Here is a 15,186-nt window from a genome sequence, read left to right on the forward strand (position 1 = left end):
AGAACAACTAACTGTCAACACTGAAAATTAAATTCAACAGCATGGGGAGGATGGGTGGTACACCAAAATCACTCAGTTTTCTCTGCTACTTCTGGGATTCATCTCTTTCCAATCTAGAGGTATGAAGGATATGGAGCTAGATGCCTCCTCCATGGAAAAGAGATTTGCCTACAAGTTTTTGAAAAAGATCCTGAAATATGTTGACTCTGCTCAAGAGTTTATTGCTCACTTGGGTAAGTATAGCTGTAAAATGCCCAGAAAGAGTTTTGGTATTCCTTTAGAAAGAATGATCTAATTATGGATGATCTTCTTATGTCACTGTTGTTCATGATTCACTGAGACATATAATTTAGGTGGAAAATGGCTGAGATTTATTTCCCCCCTGCTTAAAAACTTAGGGTTAGTTCCTTGGTTTCTCTGCTGGGTTTCACCAGCTCTTTTGTTGTTTTTGAAAGCAATTCTTCCTATTAACTTTACCATACTTTATGACTATGGACATGGCTAAGACTGCTTGAGAAAAGGGTGTAGGGAGACAGCCGTAAGAGAACTGACACTAGACATACCCATCCAGCAGAGTCGCGAAGTGCTTTGTAAGATGTTGTTTCGTGAAAGTGACTAGGCTTGCTCCTTGTCTTTTGAAAAGCTGCTATGCTTCTAAAAATGTTATGATTGTTCCTTTGTTTATTTGTTTATTTGTTCTGACCAAAGTATGTTACCCCATCTTTGTAGAAGCCATTGTCAGCAGTGGGAAAACGGAAAAGTCTCCCCATGACCAGGAGATCAAATTCTTTGCCAAAGTAAGTGTTTCTCCTTTGCTCAGTATCTCTACAACTGGGGGTATAGTTTAGGTGAGTCCATCGAGGAAATTTAAATCTCCAAAAGCTTCAGTGAGGCAGAGCTTTATTTTCCTGTTATAGAGCAGACCCAGTGTGGATAGGAGTTTTGAGTATTCAATTGCTTGGCTCCACACCATGGCCTAGGGACTCAGGATCCTCCTCCTTTGCTCTACACCATCTGTAACAGTGTGCTTCATGTTAGCATGGTCCAAACAAACTCAAGCGCATCACATCTGTGGGAAAGGGATGTGTAAAGGAAAGGGGAGGGGAGAACAAGCTGCTGCTTTTCTGGAGTTCTAACCTAGTGCCACAAGAAAGTCTTTTTATCTTATTCAAGCTACAAGGGAATCTGAGTAAGGTATTCCCCACCTCCGTGGTCCAATGCTTCCCTAAAATCAGCTGTCTGTTCTATCTCTGAAGGGCAGAGAATGCATTTGGGTACCAATGAATGTTGTCCATATAAACCTTCTCAGAGAACCAAATACCTTTCAATATCTTTGCCCTAAGAGGCAGAGACAGACTTAAGGTGAGGGCTCGGCTATGCCTTGAGTGTATTTGTTAATACAGTGGCAGAGAAGGCAACCTCAGTTCCCCAGGGATTGTCTTTAAATCAGATCCTCATGCAAAAATTATTGTGCCTTTATTTAGCCAATGGCCTTTCCTTTCACATAACCCCAACACTTCTGGTTCGTAGCACAGGAAATAATAATAATAATGACAACAACAACAATAACAATAATGCAAAGTGAGATCCAGAATAAAATTTCCTGGAAATCCACAGCCAGTGTTGAAAGGCCTTTGCTCCCTGAGAATGAATTATTTAAATGGAACTTGGATCAGCTACCTTTAAAATGATGTCTGATGGTTTCCAGGTTCTCCTCCCATTGGTTGACCAGTACTTCACCAACCACCGCCTTTACTTTCTGTCATCTCCTCTGAAGCCACTGAGCAGCAGTGGGTACGCATCCCATAAAGAGAAGGAAATGGTGGCCAGGTGAGTCTATGGAATCGATAGAGGGCCACTGTGTTACTCAGCTTTGAGTTTCTGTAACAAGACGCCTGAGATAAGCAAAGCTAAAGGGGTTTATTTAGCTCATAGTTGGTAAGTTTCAAGTCCAGGATGAATAGACACGTTTCTTTCATCCCAGGGTAGGGGGACCAGATGGCAGTGATGGGGAGCTCACTGTGAGGCAAACTGCCCAGCTTGTGGCCAGAAGTCAGAAATGGCATAATCCTAAGATCTCCATAAGGGCATGTCCCACTGACCTGAAAACTACCCACTCGGCTTCATCCCCCAAGAATCCCCAACTTCCCAGTAGCAATACCCTAAAGACAAGCTTTTTCAAACTGCCATTCTCAGTGTTAGTGTGGTTTACTGAAGACATCAGCTCCATAGGGGACTGAATGACAAGTTCTTTGTAGAAATTATATAACATGATGATTAGTAATTCAGAGCCTTGATTGCCTTCTGGGTTTGAAAAATAATTTTTATTTTATTTTATTTTGGTTTTTTGGTTTTCGAGACAAGGTCTCTCTGTATAGCCTTTGCAATACTGGAACTCACTCTGTAGACCAGGCTGAACTCAGACATCTACCTGCCTCTGCCTCTGGGATTGTGCCACCACTGCCTGTCTTAATTGGAAATATTTTATATTTGTATATTTATATCTTGGTGATTTCAGGAACTAATGGAACTAACTGCACTGTTAGGGGTGTTTATGGGACTTGGGAAATACAACATACACAAGTCAGTTACCCTGAAATGACATTGAGAAGAAGATTCCTCTGAAGCTTGGGAAACACCCAACATTAAGGCACACACTGCTTTCAGTTGCCTCCTTACCAAGTTTGCAAGATCAAACATTTTAAAACTCAGATCTTACAAACCCTAGTGGGGATAATCTGAGATTTGAAAGCTAGACCTCCATAATTTGATCTAAATGTTTATTCGCAAGTATCAGTCTCAGGTGAAGGGTTGGGTAAGGGTGCTTGCCAGCCAAGCATGACTACCTGAGTTCGGATCTCAGCACCCATGTAAGTTGCTGAGTGTGGCTGCATGTGCACTGCTAACTCCAGCGCTCTAGCGGGCTGGGGTAGGAGAATCATTGGAACTTGCTGGCCAGCAGCCTAGCAACACACTCAGTGGAAGACACTGTCGCTAAAAGAATGAGGCAGAGAGTGATAGAACACCAGATAGTACCATCCTCTGACAACTAGATGCACGGACACACACAAACATCACACACACACACACACACACACACACACCAGCCTATCACTCCCCTAGGCATAAGGTAGGAGGAGGTTACCTTAACAGGCCTTAACATAAGGGAAGCTTCATTGAGGCTGATGGTGCCAGCTAACGTGCTTCAGGTTCTCTGTTTGATCAACAAAAAGCCAACTGTGTAGCGGACTTCTAAATAGCAAAGATCTAAAGAGGACAGTGAAAGTCTAAATACTCTCCACTGACTGTGGACATGCACATCATACTGAATAAGAAAGAGCTCAGCCATTAACTATCACAGTCTTTGGAAGAATATTCAGCTTGAAGATTTTCCTAACATTAAACACTCTGCAAGGACAGGCACTGAAATTAATTTTTCATATGCAAGAGTTATTGCCCTTCTGAGTACATCTGGTTGTGAAGCCTCACAGCGTGTTAAATTGAAAGTACTACCTGTGTCTTGCAGTCTTCATGTTACAAAGCAAGAATCTGAGGTGCATTTAGCTCTACTCCAGTCCTCAAAGTGTCTCAAGTGGTCAAGGCTGAGGATTCAGTCCTCATCGCATTGCATGGCACTTCTTTACTGTGACCACTTAGCTCACTTGAGACAGAAGAAGGTCTGTGCTGCCAAAGCAGGATGCTCTGGAACCAGATACTGATCCCAAACCTGATACCTTACGTTGAACTAGTGTATTCTATATGAAACTAGGGAAAGGGATGAGGGTTGGGGGCAGAGGCATGCAAGACATTCCGATAATCCAATAGAGGGCAGGTGTGTCTGTTTTCTTCATCTGTTGATCTCAGATTGTTAATTCATGGAAATGTAACATTTGTTCAACCAGGCACCATTTGTCATGGCTGGAATACAACCTAGAGCTGATCAGCCTTGCAAATAGCTCCTAAATCCATCCATAAGCTGGTGTCTCCCACAGAAGCAGTTGTGTTTACACTGCATGTGTTGGCCCTAGCATACTCTTTTTCTTCTTTCTTTCCTTCTTTTACTGTTTTCCCCCCCTTTGGCTTTGGTCAATATGTTTGTTTGTGTAAGGGATTAGAGGAGTTGTTTATTTGTTTTTTACTATGTTTTCACTATGTAGCCCTGGCTGGCCTAGAAATCACTGTATAAGTCAGACAGGCCCAACACAAGAATCTGCCTGCTTCTGCCTCCAAAATGCTAGGATTGAAGATTTAGATCCTCTTCCTTCCTTCCTTCCTTCCTTCCTTCCTTCCTTCCTTCCTTCCTTTCTTTTTCTTTCTTTTTCTCTCTTTCTTTCTTCCTCATCCTCTCTTCCTTCCTTTCCTTCTTTCTCTTTCTTCCTTTCTTTTTCTTTCTTTCTTTCTCTTTCTTTCTTTTTCTTTCTTTTTTTCTCTTTCTTTCTTTCTTTCTTTCTTTCTTTCTTTCCTTTCTTTTTTTTTCCTTAGACAGGACCTCCACAGCCCACCCTGGGCTGGTCTGAAACTAGCAATTCTTTCGCCTCAGCCTCTGATACTCACCAGATTCCTCTTTACTGAAGCCTTCATTCTTGGTTCACCTTATCTTTAATCTGATACTTTCTCTTTCAAAGTAATTTCATTTTATCTCTTTATCTCTTTTTTTTGGGGGGGGGGCTTTTCTATAGCCTGGCTAACCTGGCTATTAAAGCTTTAATATGCCAGTCTTTAGCATTTTTAAACTCTGAGAAGGAAGAGAGCCACCAGGAAACTTTAGTCCTTTATTATTTTCAACTAAAGGTAAGCAATTGTCTTAGGGTTTTTATTGCTGTGATAAAACGTCATGACCAAGAACAACTTGGAAAGGAAAGGACTTATTCCATTCTACACTTCCAGAGAAGTCAGGACAAGAATTCAAGGCAGGGATCTGGAGGCAAGAACTACAGCAGAGGCCATGGAGGAGTACTGCTTTTGGCTTACTCCTCCTGGCTTGCTCAGCCTGCTTGCTTATACATTCAGGATCACATACCCAGGAATGGTACCCACACACTACACTTCAACATCAATTGTTAATCAAGAAAATGCCCTACAGACTTGCGTGCAGGCCAATCTCCTGGGGTCATTTTGTCAATTAGGATTCCCCCTTTTCAGACATGGCTCTGTGTCAAGTTGACAGAAACTAACCCAACACAGTAATTCTTTCATTTAAATCATGGACTCTCAAGGAGACAGCAACAGCTTTTTGAAATTTTAGGTGCTGGCTTCTGCAAGTCTGAGAAAGCATTTCTGATTGTGAAGAAAGCCGCTTCAGCATCCAATCCAAATAGCCGAACCCTGTACTTGGGGTAGAAAGAACGCATGCTTTCAATTTGTACAAAATGTGTGTCCATCCACTTGTAGTGTTTTCAAATTCCTGAGTTGATACCCAACTTTTTGTGTAAGAGCTATTTGATCACAGATAAGAATGCTAACACAGAGCAGAAAGCACTGAAGAGGCTTCCCAAGAAAGACAGGCTGTTACTCACGGGCCAAGCACAGAGACAAAACCTTAGTGATACATATTGCACTGTCCAGCCCTCCATCTCCACGAGCTTACATCACATAAGCAGCATCATGGTCTGGACTAGTGTCCTGTCTCCGTTTTCCCTATTGGCCAGCCTTCTTCTGTTCCCCTGCTTCCTGAAGGGAATGCAAAGTTCTTGTCAGACCATGCCAGTGTCAAATGTCAGAGTTCCTAGGGATCTCCTCCCAAGAGTATCACCCACACATGTGGACTGCAGTCAGGGTCCCTGGGTATGCTCAGTTGGTAGCATGCTCCAAAAGATCTGTGTTAGGGCTCCTACGTAACCACACAAGACTTTCCTAACCACGACTGATGAAGCATAGTTCAACCTTCAAGGGGCTCCATGGTGAAAAGTCTAAGCAAAGCATGGAGAGGAATCAGAAATATAAGCAACAACAATAATCAATGACAATGATGATGACAGCAGCTTCCTAGTTCCCAAGGACCCAACTAAGGCAGACTATCGACTAATAAAAGATAGCAGCAAAAATGCACATCATGAAATGTTTTTGTGTTTCATAGACTCCCACTCCCTATTCTAACTATTAACATTTTTTTTTCTAATCCCCACATTTTTTTCCACCTTCCAACTAAAGCTTCACACTTCTTGAAAGCTGCAAAATGGTTTTCAGTTCTTTGCAATGACAGGAAAGCACACTACCTTTTTGAATCCTCTTTTTTTTTTTTTTCATGAATGAACATTTTTAACACATAGTGCCTATCACCAAAGAAAGTTTCCATGGGGCCATTGCCAAATACTATTCTCATTACAGAAGTTTTTGAGTAGGATGGAACTGCCTGCAAGGATTCTTCGTCAAGGCAGTGTGAACCAATTATTTTCCTGAGCATGGCTCCAAGGACTCTGCCAGAGGACATGGTGCACACTCCTAGAGCGCCAATCTGTGCATTGTTTCACGTGCAGTGGGTGGGCCAGTGGGGTAGGAATTACATTTCGAGTCTCTGCGGCCTTCTGAATTGTAACCTTTTCTGCTTTAGCCTGTTCTGCAAGCTGGCCGCTCTTGTGAGACACAGGATTTCCCTCTTTGGTAAGTAAAGGGATGTGTTGCTAAAGGCACACTCCTTCCTGTAATTATCTTGAGCTTCAGTTTTACCTTGATTTGTGGCTCCCTTAGAAAACTTGCACCTTGGGGCTGAGGTGTCACCTAAATTTTCCATAGAAAATTAGTCTGAAGCATGATTAATGACCTCTCTTCCCCTTTAACAGCTCAGATTTTCCACACCAATGAATGTGTTAAGCTATGCCTGTGACATCCATCATAAAGTAGAGGCTGTGTCAGGCCAGAGATAAATGCCTTGTCCCTGAACACAGACCTGGCATTTTGTATGTTGCTGGTTAATTATACTGAGCTAAGGCTTATGCACATTAAGAAGACTGAATTTAACAGCCAGGTTGGTTTTGAAGAATCACAGGTGATTTTTTTTTTTTTAATTCTAGGGAGTGATTCAACTACAATGGTGAGCTGTCTTCACATCCTAGCTCAGACACTTGACACAAGGTAAATCCAATGTTTTCTTTCCAGTAGTTCCTTATGACTCACTCTCTGGCCCCCAAATAAACAAAGATGGTCCTAGGAGATGACACTCTGTTCCTCATTGCCATAGTCCAGACCTACTGTCATGGACTATCTTAAATCTCAAGCAGTTAATCAGCTCTTACTAAGTTCTTTATTTTTTTAAGAAGATAAAATGTATACCGTGGCAACATTAAGTTTGTGCACAATTGTACAAACACACGCACACATACACACGTGTGGGTGCAAATACACAGGCAAAGATATCTGGTAGATGGTAAAACCTTCTTCATTCTGAGAGGCGAAGAATATCATTTTGAGTTCAACATAGCCAGGAAGAAAATGCAGGGATATCTGGCTTCTAAAAGATTATGTAGGGAGCCAAGGAAAGATCCCAGCAGATAAAGGCTCTGACAAATCAATTTAGTCACTGTGACCATGTGGTAGAAGGAGAGAGATGACTCCAGAAATCATCCTTTATCCTCCACACCTATATATAAATTAATAAACAATTTTAAAATCAGCAGATAGCTGGTGATGTAATCTTGGCACATGGAAGACAGAGACAGAAGCATCAAAAGTCCAAACCCAGCCTTGGATTTATAGTAAAACCCTGTCTAATAAAAAAATAAAGGAAGCCAGGCATGATGACACATGCCTGTAATCTTAGCGCTCAGAGAGGCAAAAGCCTCTCTGTAAATTCAAGGCCAGCCTGTTGAACAAAAGCTAATCCAGGACAGCCCAGGCTACACAGAGAAACCCTATATCAAAATCAAACAAACAAACAAAAATAAATAAATAAACCAATAAATAAATGAATAAAGTATAAATAAATAAATAGATAGATAGATTGATAGATACATAAATAGATAATGATACAAGATGATTTGAGAATCTGTAGGAAGAGTGGCTGAACAGGAAAAGAGATTTTATAAAAACAATTCACTGTTCTGATAATATTAACACACATATTTTAAAAGAGAGAAATAGCAAAAAGAACCGACAGGAATTGTTTTTAACATGCTCATTAAGAACGGTCCTCATCAGAGCCTAGCATAATCATCATCAGAGCAGCTTTATCCAGCAACTGATGGAAGCAGATTCAGAGACCCACAACTAAACATTAGACAGAGCTCAGGGAAACCCCAAAGAAGAAGGGGAGGAAGGATGTAGAAGCCAGAGGGCTCGAGGACACCACAAGAACATGTCTCACAAAATCAACTAAGTTGGACTCACAGGGTCTCACAGAGACTAAAGAGAGCCTGTATGGGTCTGTGTAGGTCCTCTGCATATATTATGGTTACATAGCTTACTGTTCTTGTTGGACTCCTAACAGTGGGAGTGGGGATTGTCTCTGACTTTTTTGTCTGTTCTTGGGACCCTTTTCTTCCTACTGGGTTGCCTTATCCAGCCTTGATATGAGGGTTACAAGTCTTGTAACTTGTTATGCTGTGTTTGGTTCATATCCCTGGGAGGCCTGCTTTTTTCTGAAGGGAAACAGAGGAGGAGTGGATCTTAGGGAGAGTGGGGAGCGGGGAGGAGTGGAGGGAGAAGACACTGTGGCATGGAAGTAATATATGAGAGAATAATAAACAAATAAAAAAAAAGAAGGAAAAAACATTCTTATGTTGAGTGTGGTGGCACCTGCCTTTAATCTTAACATTCAGGAAGCAGAGTGAGGCAAATCGCTGTGAGTTTAAGAGCAGCCAAAAGGCTGTGTGGTGATGCTGTGTCTCAAAAAACACATAATAACAACAACATCAACAACAACAAAATCCTTATCAGAGTCAGGAAGAGAACATACCCCTCAATATCCAATATTAAAGAGAGCTACCTTCTTAAGAGAGTGACCTAAAGATGGCAATCTGTAACAAACTGAAGCCCATGAAAATTAATGAGGGCCATAGATATGGCATATGGTTTGGTGGGTAAAAGCACTTGCCCAAGAAGCATAAGGATAGGAGTTCAGCTCCCCAGGACCCACAAAATTCTCTACTGATTACAGCAACTCATCAGCACGCAGGCAAAAACAGGATCCCCAAAGCAAGGTGGCTAACTAGGCTAATGAAATTACTGAGCTCTGGGTTCAAATGGGAGAGCCTGCTTCAATACAGAAAATGGAAAGCGGTCAAGGAAGACACTCAACATTAGCCTCGGGTCAGGACACACATACCACAATACACACATACACCCCACCACAACCACCACCAACAACAATAACAACAATAATCAGTAACAAGGATACAGATCATGACAGGAGCCCCCTGGTCTTCAGGTTACAGGCAAGGGTGTTTATAAGAAATCGGAGCAAGAGTCACTGGTGATCTTTACTGTCCTGCTATGTTTGATAATTACCAAGAAAATTTTGAAGATAAAGAGCATCTGCTCTGGAAGGACTTCTGTCATTATCTTCTGAGGACAGCAATGTGGAAAATTACATACTGCATATAGTTTCCATCCCAATTCCACGTTCTATGAGATAGTTTTGAGGGAAGAATTCGGCTGCTCTTATCCTCTTCTGTTCCCAGGGTACATTTCATCTCCTTTTGCCTCAGAGACCTAATAAAACTGGCTTTATAAAGGACAGGCTTTTCCCCCTTTTTCCCTTCTCATCCAACCTAGGGCAACTCTGCAAACTAAGAGAAGTATGGGCTGAAGGCAACTTCTCTCCTTTCTTTCCCTCTCTCCCCCTTCCTCCTAAACAGAGCTTTACAAAGGCTCTTGACCCCAAGTGAGCTGTGGAAAAGGCCTGCTCCTGTCCTTTCATTAGATAGGAACACAAGACTGGCCAGCTGCAGCCTTCACAAGTGGCTGATACCAGTTTCATTTTAAATACTTCCTTGTGTGTTCTGAAGAGTTTGGCGACGATCCCCACAAGCCAAGCCCATCATTCAGTTACTCACTAACTCCAGGGAACCATTTGGTTCAGGTTTCTCTTCCATGTGGAAGCAGACATCTCCAACTCACCTGGTGACACATTCTCACCTGGTGGCCAGAGTACTCACTGTCTGCCCAGTCTGCCTATAGGTCACTACCATGCCCGACAGTCCGGTCACGCTCCTGGCTTTGACTGCTGTTTACTTGCAGGACCGTAATGAAGTCAGGCTCAGAGCTGGTGAAAGCCGGGTTGCGCGCATTCTTTGAAAATGCAGCGGAAGACTTAGAGAAGACCTCAGAAAACCTGAAGCTGGGGAAGTTTACCCACTCCAGAACGCAGATCAAAGGTGTTTCTCAGAGTATTAACTACACCACAGTGGCTCTGCTTCCCATCCTGACATCCATCTTTGAGCACATCGCTCAGCACCAGTTTGGGGTGGATCTACTCTGTGAGTCCTACTGCCGTTTGTCATCAATGTCTATGCACCGGCCACAGGCAGATGTGAGACCAACGTACTTATGTTCACCTTGAGGGCAAAGTAGGAAGACAGATGTCCCATACTTTACTTAGATTAAAAAAAAAAAAAAGGAAAGAAGTGATAGTCTCTCGAAAAGGAAAAAAAATCCTTTACTTTGAGTATAGAACATTCCATTTTTCTCCAGTTTCATTCTGAACCAGTTCCCTACCTCCTCTTCTAGCTACCAACCATTGTGTGTTGGCTCCATTTAGTCTGAAAAAGTTATCTGAGCAGTACACCTCAGAAGTACTCTGCTGCCAGGGTTTCCGGACACAGAGCTCCCACATTAAGAAGCCTTAATTATTCATTGGTTCCAGGAGCAAAAGGAAGAGGTTATCATCTCATTTTTTTTTTCTAACTTTCAGTTGGTTTTATTTTGCTTTGTACTTAGCCGCATGTCCGGCCCCACCACCCCCAAGCCCCACCATGTTCATATTCTGTCACTGAGCTTCAGTACTGCCTAAGCATTGCCATATCATTTAATTTAGCCAGTTGTCATTTGGGCTATGTCTTCCATCAGTTTGTCTCATTAGGTAGAAGTTTTATGTCATGGACACAGGCAGTGTCTTGTTTGGAAAATAGAAGTTCTGGTTTTGTGGACATAGTCCTAGATGTGGCCTGAGGTCCAGATGTGATTTGGGGGCATGTGGCCTGCTGATGAAATTCTGTATGTTCCTTCAGAACTCCCTTCCCTTAGAAAATGAGGGACGCCCATGATACAATTTAGTTTTTCTAAAACACAGCAGAAATTTTTAGATGAACAAATTTGAGAACTCTCTCTATCTCTCTCTTCCCTCTCTCCCTTTCCCTCTTCATCCCCACCTCCCTCTCTCTCTCCCTCTCAATCCTCTCACTTTTTTTCCTCTCCCCCTTTTTCTCTTCCTCCCCATTCTCTGAATAAAGCAAGGCAGTTGTACCTTCTTAGAAAATAATCAAAGTGACATAGATTCAAATTTGATTCATTCTTTGATCCAAAAGAAGACAATATCACCCTTGGTAAAATCTGAGCATAACGTCTTCCTTTATTGGGTAAAGGACCTGTTATGGAAGCGCCATTGGCCAAATGATTCCTTTCTCCAAGAAGCTTTGTGATCTTCATCAGCAGCTCTGCTAATGACCTGGGCAACTTAAATGGAGTACATTTTCCTAGCAATGTTTCCCAGCAACTAGTAAAATAGGATCTAGTTTGAAGATGATTTCCCATGTTCACAGAGGTAGGGAGGAGGGGAATAGAGAGAGGGGTTGGCTGCTCTTGACTGACTGATACCTACCTTAATTTTTTTTTTCTTCATGGGCTTTTCCATATGTTGGAGATGGAGCTGAGACTAGTATGGGGTTATGACATTTCTTCTTTGTTCCAGTGAGTGACGTGCAGATTTCCTGCTACCACATTCTGTGCAGCCTCTATTCCCTCGGGACTGGGAAAAATATCTATGTTGAAAGGTAATCGCTTTCGCTTACTGCTTTTTTAACTTAAAACACTTTGACTCAGAAACATGTTGTGGGGGAGAGAGGGGTGACACCTCCCTAAACATGAGCTGGACAAGGACAACAGTAGACATGTTAACATGGGCTTGGGATAGCCCAGGGATCCTCAGCCCTACCCAAAGAACTACAGGCAGCTAAGGAGGCTGAGAGCAGGAGAAATGGGCTTTCCTGGGAAGAGCATACCTATTGGTTACCCAATACCAAATGGTCAGCCCTGCAAACTTACATACAAGTGCAGACTGAGCACTGAGAAGTTGTATTTATGCTTGGGAATACGTGTGTGTGTGTGTGTGTGTGTGTGTGTGTGTGTGTAAAGCAACAACTAATTTTTTTAGAAAAACGGCCATGAATTTGAAAGAGAGAAAGGAGGAATATATGGAAGGGTTTAAAGAGAAGAAAGGGAAGGGGGGAAATATAGAATACACATATAAAAACTCTTAAACATTAATAAATGTTATGTTAAAATTCTAAAAACCCACTTAACATCTTTTTTTCCGTCCAGCAAAACCCAAATATTCACTAATCAGAAGTGGTAGCTTTATAGCTGAGTTGTGAAAAATTTGTGGCAATGTAAATAAACACAGTGAGGTTAATCAGATTCAAGACTTCTGTGAAGAAAGCTACTGAATATATTTGGCTACGTGAGCTATAAAATCCTACAAAATCATGTGGTAGTAGCCAACAAAAATCTTGAAGGCGTGTCTACCTCATTATCAGGACTTCCAGATAGTTTCCAGAGCTCCTGTGGTTAAAGCAGGCTGAGACACTTGGGGGACCTGAGGCAGTTGCTTTAGTGTTTAATGAGTCTCTGTGTGATACACCCTTGGCCCTTTGCCATCCTCTACTTTCAGGTTAGCTACAGTTTTAAACAATACACAGCTCAGTACCAGAAACGCTTAATAATCTTGAATCTGAACAATCCCATTTGTAGAGGTTTTAGGTTCCAGCTTTGCCCCTGTAACTGGCCTGTGGCAGCGGAATCCTTAACGAGCCCTAGCTTTTCGGAGTCAGATGCCATGTCTTGTGTTGTTCTGTTTAAATCCAGAGGTAAAATCACAAGGATGAAAGTTCTAGACTTAGCCTTTTCCTTGAAGGACTGATTCTTTTTTCCTCTTTCAAATAACCCAGCCTGAAAGAATTCAATTAGATTTTAAGTGACTTAATTTTAACACACTTGGGATCTACTTATCATGAACCTATATATAAAGCTTGTATCAGACACCTTAAAATCCAACCCCCCTTTCATAATAAAACACACATATATTGAAATCGTGTCGGTAAAGCAATGAGAATTTAGCTCCCACCCCCACTGTGTTTTCCCCATCCCTACTGTGTTTCCTACTCTGCTAATGCTGCTTGCTCTCCATAGTATCATCAGGAGTGCACAGACAGAACTTTACATTCTTAAGAGAACTTAAGACCTGAACTGGTGGATTGAGATCTGGCTTAGGGATGAATTGAAAACCAGTCTATTCCATCACAGTCCCAGCTTCCAAATGGCTTACCGGTTTCAAGAACTAATGATAAAATTTACTTTATGATTGTGTCCTTACATTTGCCTAGCTTTCCTTAGTATTTTACATATGCCTAGCTTTCCTTAGTATTTTACATAAAGCATGAAGAAATAGTTTTGTAATCAACAGTTAATTTGGGGTGGGGAGGGGTCAAGATATGGTTTCTATGTACTCCCAACTGTCCTGGAACTCACTCTTTGAACCAGGCTGGCCTAGAACTCAAGAGATCAGTGTGTCTCTGCCTCCTAAGTGTTGGGATTAAAGGCGTGTGCCACCCCTGTCTGACTTGTTGTATTCCTGGAACTAGAATTACAGATGCTTGAAAGCCACTATATGACAGTATGGTAGAAATCTAACCCAGCTCCTATGGAAGAGCAGCCAGTGCTCTTAACCACTGAACCATCTCTCCAGTCCTGATATAAAAAATTTAAACATGTATTTTTAATCAAACAAATAGAATCAATATTTTTTTCCAGTTAACACAGAATTTCACTTAGAGGAGATACCTCAGAAAAAGAGAGAGGGAGAGAGAGAGAGAGAGAGAGAGAGAGAAAGAGAGAGAACACATATGCTCTGCACACCAAGGAACCTTATATAATTTTTGTACAGTTTCCACAGTCTTCTTTTGAAAAAAACTAAATAAAAGGTCAATTCTGAAATGTCAGACCAGAAATATTTGTTCGACCATGGCTTTTTGTACTTTATTCATGTTCACTGCAGAGTTATTGCTCAGCTATGAACTGGGAATGTTGGTGTTTGCATTTTTATTCTATATCTGCATAAGACTAGCGAGCCAGGATTAGATTAAAGAGATTTGACAACTGGAAAACCTAGAGAATTAGAATCCTAGAACTGTGCTGCTGGCACAATTAATGATTTTTTTTTCTGTCTCATTTCTTTATATTTTCATTGTGAACGGCATGCTAAATTCACACAACAAAACCCAATTGTACAGAAGTATGTAAAGTTAAATGAGTCTGCCATTTTCTTTACCCTATGAACCATCCCATCAAGGTCTCCTTCCCAGAGAAGCTGCTAGCTTCAGTTGGGTATACACCAGCCTCTGTATATACATTTCTCTGTATATACATTTTTAGGCATGTGAGATTATAACATATAGAGAGCTTTACAGCTTTGTCATATTGGATAAAGACAAAGACTTGATTTCTTTAACCTATAATTCATACTTCCAAAATATATTATTTAGTATGCTCTATTAAGTTTACACTTTTAAAAATGAGCAACTTGTAGACACAGAAATTCCTACCCACTTCCTGTCCCATTTTCCACTTTGCTATAAAATCCATTGTAGTGTTTGTTTTGTTCTGACACTAATATTCCCTGACATGCTCTTTTTAATTTGTGCCTACATCCTTTACACATCATTCACACTTTTGAAACAGGAATTTTCCATTCTTAACGGTCTTGAATTTAGATTTATGTTTTGACAGTCTGGAGTCATGATGGGATGATCACTTCTGTAAGAGCCCTGAGGCATTCTGGGGTCTCTGGATATAATATCCTTGCTAGAGCATAAAGCTGTTGCCATCATCATTTTCTCTCTGATGCACGGAGAAGACGAGTCCACTCACACATGATTTACAGAAGAGAGCAGGGAACTGGCTGTTCATAGGTTTCCTTACAGTTAAAGCTCATTCGCTTCCCCGTGGTGCATCCCAGGACTGCTATTCTGTGTAACCCTC

General features: G+C 41.5%; 1 protein-coding gene across 1 annotated transcript in view; it reads left to right on the forward strand.

Annotated features, from left to right (window-relative positions):
• Ryr3 (ryanodine receptor 3) overlaps nucleotides 1–15,186 on the forward strand; it is a 518,783-nt gene that overhangs the window by 422,814 nt on the left and 80,783 nt on the right. The window contains exons 58-64 of the mRNA XM_060371666.1: nucleotides 118–233; nucleotides 730–797; nucleotides 1,709–1,830; nucleotides 6,551–6,600; nucleotides 7,011–7,071; nucleotides 10,174–10,412; nucleotides 11,843–11,924. Coding sequence (XP_060227649.1) covers nucleotides 118–233; nucleotides 730–797; nucleotides 1,709–1,830; nucleotides 6,551–6,600; nucleotides 7,011–7,071; nucleotides 10,174–10,412; nucleotides 11,843–11,924 — 738 coding nt within the window. The remainder of the gene's footprint in view (nucleotides 1–117; nucleotides 234–729; nucleotides 798–1,708; nucleotides 1,831–6,550; nucleotides 6,601–7,010; nucleotides 7,072–10,173; nucleotides 10,413–11,842; nucleotides 11,925–15,186) is intronic.

Source organism: Meriones unguiculatus, chromosome 18 (assembly GCF_030254825.1).
Source record: "Meriones unguiculatus strain TT.TT164.6M chromosome 18, Bangor_MerUng_6.1, whole genome shotgun sequence".
In the NCBI taxonomy this organism is placed as follows: domain Eukaryota; kingdom Metazoa; phylum Chordata; class Mammalia; order Rodentia; family Muridae; genus Meriones; species Meriones unguiculatus.